This window comes from Mercenaria mercenaria, chromosome 14, assembly GCF_021730395.1.
Source record: "Mercenaria mercenaria strain notata chromosome 14, MADL_Memer_1, whole genome shotgun sequence".
Classification (NCBI taxonomy): domain Eukaryota; kingdom Metazoa; phylum Mollusca; class Bivalvia; order Venerida; family Veneridae; genus Mercenaria; species Mercenaria mercenaria.
The window spans coordinates 60,992,821-60,997,780 of NC_069374.1; the positions used below are offsets into that span (position 1 = coordinate 60,992,821).

The 4,960-nt window shown below is 32.5% G+C and overlaps 1 protein-coding gene across 1 annotated transcript; it reads left to right on the plus strand.

The window, feature by feature from the left end:
- The first annotated feature begins 353 nt into the window (after positions 1 to 353).
- Positions 354 to 4,583, plus strand: LOC123527008 (uncharacterized). The gene is made up of 4 exons (XM_053522663.1): positions 354 to 596; positions 2,332 to 2,536; positions 3,025 to 3,161; positions 4,534 to 4,583. Exons 1-4 carry the CDS (start codon positions 572 to 574, stop codon positions 4,581 to 4,583), a joined length of 417 nt encoding a protein of 138 aa, XP_053378638.1. The 5' UTR covers positions 354 to 571.
- Positions 4,584 to 4,960: the final 377 nt, after the last annotated feature.

Below are 4,960 nucleotides of genomic sequence, written 5' to 3' on the forward strand. Positions count from 1 at the left end.
GGACGTAAACCTTTCTTTAATTTCTACGCTACCTTTGAAACAACGTAAACGGTTAACTCAAATGACATAATAGCCCAATACATTAATTACGGATGTATATTCAATCTTAAAGCGCTTCTGTCACACAAGGCATAAATTTTGCATAATTTTGATATGTTGAAGGGCATTCATCATATAAATAAGGATTTTCACACAATTTGTATTAAAATTTCAATCGAACAAATTGACAAGTTTGACATTTGATGTAAAATGTTTAAGGTAAATTTAATGCTGAAAGCCAGATTCAACGTTTAATATCTCGGGGCGATTTTAATTTAAACGTCAACTTCCGAGTTTTAATAAATACATGTACTTGAATAATCGTCACCAGTTGATGAAACATCGTGGGGAGTGAAACAACTTAAAGGGAGTGGTTTCCCACGACATACGAACACCGATATAAGGACTTAAAATACAATCATATTTCAAAGAGAAACTTAAAACAGACAGACGTGAAACTTTTTTTACACCTTAAAGCATAATATTTAAAACTACAAGAACTGTGAAAGTTAGAAAAGAGAAGTATAAAAACATGTGGATCCTGATAGTATCAGTAGGTAAGTAAATTTACATTTCTTATTTTAATTTTAGAAATATTATACGGCTTATTGTTCCTAGACCCTTTTGTTTTTAAAGTTTTAGATACCATTCCGAACATTTTTCCTTTCAGAAGTGGAGATGAGATGCTGCAATTTTGCTCTTTATCTTAAAAATATTTATCTTAGCAGGTTTTATCGGCACAACATAAACTTGGTTTGTAAAATCGGTGCCGATTATATATTAAAGTATGGCATAGTAGGCTATTTTAATATAATTTGCATATTTTCGAACCAGTACTTTCTTTATTTCAAACCCGTTTTATAACTTTCTCAAGGTAGTGTTAATTTGTCTATAAATTATTGTTGTATTTTCTTGCAAGGAAAAAGTTTTTCGTAAATCCGTAGTATATATGTTTTCAAGCTAATTCAATGACGCCGACTCCTAGCGTCGACAAAAATATAAAAGTGAAAACAATCCAGTTTTGCTTAATCAAGTACGGATAAACTTATCTTAGACATGTTCCTCTAAAGAGCATTCTTAATAGAGCTTTGCATAAATGTTTTTTGTCTAAAGATAGTGGAAAAAAGAGAATTGATCCCTCTAACAAATTATTTCTTTATGTATACATATAAAATTACGTAAGAAAGTGATATCGTAGAGATCAATATTTGGTATGCTTGTAACCAAAACATATTTGTCATGCTTATTACCAAGTAGCATATGATTATAGAAAATATAAAAAAGACTACGATATATGCTGCTGAAATTGAAATTACCTACACGAGGAAGAATGTGCGACTTGAAAATTCAAATCCATTTCAGAAAGTAAATAAAAAACCATATTATGAAAGATGAGAATATATGTTAATGTAAATATCTGTACCATTTTTCAGTGCAAACTGTGTTATTTTAAAAAGTAACAGAATCGCCTGCTTGCTATGTTTTATACTTGAGACCCTACGTGTTGTGAAAACTAAACAATTGCATTGAAATACATAGTAGATCGAAAATTTATTATGGCAGCTTACTTTAAATGATTTCAACGAAAATAGAGTCCGGTTTAAAACAATAATATATCTCTCGAAAGAACATAGGCTGACTATTCGAAATACTGTTGGAATTTAAGTCTAAAAGTGTGGTTTTTTTCCATCAAATTCTATTTAAAAAGTATAATCTATAAAAAAAATCGTTAGTTGATTGTATAGATTTTGACGTCTGATTGTTAACCGGAAGTGGTGAACAGGATACACAAATCGCACGACTTTGCCTGCGGGACTATTTCCTTGTGCGAGTATGAAAGCCGTCTTGTTTATCAAAAAGTTAATATAAGTTTAATTTATGGCCTTAATTTATTTAACCAAATTATTGATCATCAGTAACATTAAAAATGACCCATCGACAAGCCATTATCAATACAATTCTTGTATTTTTCTCATCACGTCTATTTTGTTATGTTTCTATATTTAGCTATAACTCCTAAGGTAAAAAGATATCCAAAAGCAAATTTATACAGGTAACATTGAAGTGGTCACGATCGTTTACGATACAGCAGCTGCCAAACAATCCATTTTAGAGCAAAACTGCACTGTTTAAGTCGCCCATACACTCCTCTGTTTTCGTTCATATTATTGCCCGGGTTAGTTAGTAGAAAAATTGGCAAAATGTGATATCATTTAATAGCTTTATTAGACAGCACACGGATGCAAGTGTCACCAAAAGAAAACAAAATCTATTTTTACAATCTGTTTTCAGCTTTAACGATAACTTTACCAACACAAGGACAACAGCCCCCATCAAGATGCGTACAACTGTTCGACCAAGGTTTTCGGCAATGTTTTCGAGATATGGGAGGGTTCGAGCTAGACATCGTATTCTCCCTAGTAACAAATGAGACGAGCGGTCGACTGCCACCAAATCTTGCTCCTCAGAAAAAGAATCTGATCGCTACACTTTGTGGGTAAGGTTTATGGCTAATAAATATTTGTCTTGTTTTTTATATGATTTACCGTCTTTGTCATATTGAGTGTCTTAAAAAGTTGCGATAAGGCTTATCGACCATCCTATTTTTGCATTATCTAGCTTTTTGTAGAATGTTTTTTTATTGCTTGATCGGAGAAACCGAACGAGAAAATGGAAGAATTATATAAGTTAAATAAGAAAAGGTCTCTTATAATTGAGTCATATTTGAACTATGGCAATTTTTTGCTTTTGGTACTTTTTACCTAACGCAGCGACGGTACAAGATGTTGTTGTTGTTATGGATAATGTTTTCAATAGTGTGACTGTTGTTGTTGTTGTTGTTTGAAAAGGGAATAATAATATGCACACAAACAGAGCTTGACCAAAAAATACTAAAAACTGATTTCAGTATTTTGCTCTAAGAATAAACTCGTTGATAAAGTCCTTTATGATTTTTTATCTTCTGATTTATATAATTTTACATAGCAATCGTCAAGGAATCACCAACTGTATAAAACCCATGGTTACCGGAGCTGACCCATCCTGTCAACAAACAGACATAGGTATGATGGACGGCACGGTCAACTCTATGGTCAGTGGACTGGGGAATCTCTGTGGCGTTCGTAAGTGCTACACCTTACACATACTTGCCTGCTTAAACTGTTTTCTGTAAATCTTTTATTTACATAATATGAAAAATATTTTGCTTCCATAAGGAAAAACAAATGGTATCCGTAAAAGTATTTTCAGCTATATATCGGCATAGTCATTCGTGCTGAGCTTATCAGCAGATGTATTTAAGTAGTTCAGAGCTAAGTAAAGGCGGTTATAAATCTTGAAACCACCAGAATTGCGTAAAAACAATGTATAATTGCATAAATACGAGTTGGTAATATATTGCGAGAAATATAATCGCGGAAAATTTTAGAGCGTAAAAACCTCCTCCGCATTTTTTCCCCTTTGCCGCTTTGCGAGCGTTGGGGGCAAGGGAGTCACTCCCGTAGGATTTGGGAAAAAAAAATTGACTTGATTTACGTAAAAAATTTTGAAAACTTAAACTTAAAAAAAAAACTTACAAAAAACTTTTATTTTTTAAACCGGGAAAAAGCAGGGTCACCATGAAAGAAAACCCTTTGATACAGGAAAAAGAAAAAAGTTTGAAAAAGACCCCAAAATAAAGGGGGCCGCCCAACTTCTTAAAGCTCCGGGCCACCAACCGTTTCCCCGCCGGCGCCAGTAAAGTCAGCTCAAAAAGACTGTTTGCGGGTAAAATCTAAAAAAAACCTCGCCAAAATTGACCCTTTAGAATAATTCGTAAAAAACCCAAAGTTCATTTAAATCCAGTGTTTTGTTTTTAACCAAAGTTAAAAAAAAATTATTAACAATAAAACAAATTTGACTAATTTTTTGTAAAAGTTGTTCTTTTTAAAAATATTTATAACTCTACTTTTAAATTTTACACTAAATGAAAACTGATCGGGGGTAAAAGAAAACTAAATTTCTTTAATATTTACAGTACATTTTTTAAAATTTAAAACGAGAAAAAAATTTATTTTAAACCAAGACCAGACAAAACATTTTGAGCATTGGGGCTACGGGAATATTTTGGCAAATCCAGAAAGTTTGTAACCCCAGGAAACAATCATGGTCCACGACCCTCCAAAATAAAGGGGTTTTTTAAAGAGGGAGCTGTAATTCTTGAAAAAACGTGAAAAAATTAAAACAATCGTTAAGTAATTTTTAAAAACACATTTAAATTTTTTGGGGGTTCCCCCCCCTTAAAAAAAAGATTTTTTTGAATTAAAAAACATTCAACATACACGACTTACAAAAAAATTTTTGACGACTGTTTCTTAAAACAAAAGCAAATGAAAACAACTTTTTAAAACCCTGCCAAACTTAAAAAAAGGGTTTTAATGAAAATGTAAAAAAAAAATAAAGCACTGTTTTTCCGGAAAAGAAATTAAAAAAAAAACACAATTTTTACCAATACAGGCAACAACAAATCCATCAACCCGGGCCCAAGTGAATGGCAGAAAATTTAAAAGAAGGAAGAACAAAAGTGCTCAACGCACCCCCAAAAAGACATGAAAACGATCCTTTTTGGTTCCAATTTGGTTTCAGCCCTTTAACCCCGGGCCAGGCCCTCAGCGCTGAAGAAGTCAACCCGGGGGTAAGTAAAAAAAAAGATTCTGTAACCCCCAAAGCCCAAAGGGCAGTTAGAACGGAAAATTTGATTTTCAAGCCTTTTTTCTTTTTAAGGCCCCATGGCCCAAAAAAAACTTTTCCTTTTATTGCACTTAAATACGGAAAAAAAAATTTTGGGGTAAACCTTAAACAAAACTGTCACATTTAAGTTTTTTAATTATTTTTCAATGTCCGTTAGTTTAAAAAAAATTTCCGAAAGAACAAAGGGTTTTTA

Bases quoted from the DNA above. Each gene is read 5' to 3' on its own strand.
- LOC123527008 (XM_053522663.1), top strand. From the start codon at position 572: ATGTGGATCCTGATAGTATCAGTAG. The intron at 597-2,331 runs GTAAGTAAATTT...ATCTGTTTTCAG, and splicing joins GATCCTGATAGTATCAGTAG to CTTTAACGATAACTTTACCA. The intron at 2,537-3,024 runs GTAAGGTTTATG...AATTTTACATAG, and splicing joins CTGATCGCTACACTTTGTGG to CAATCGTCAAGGAATCACCA.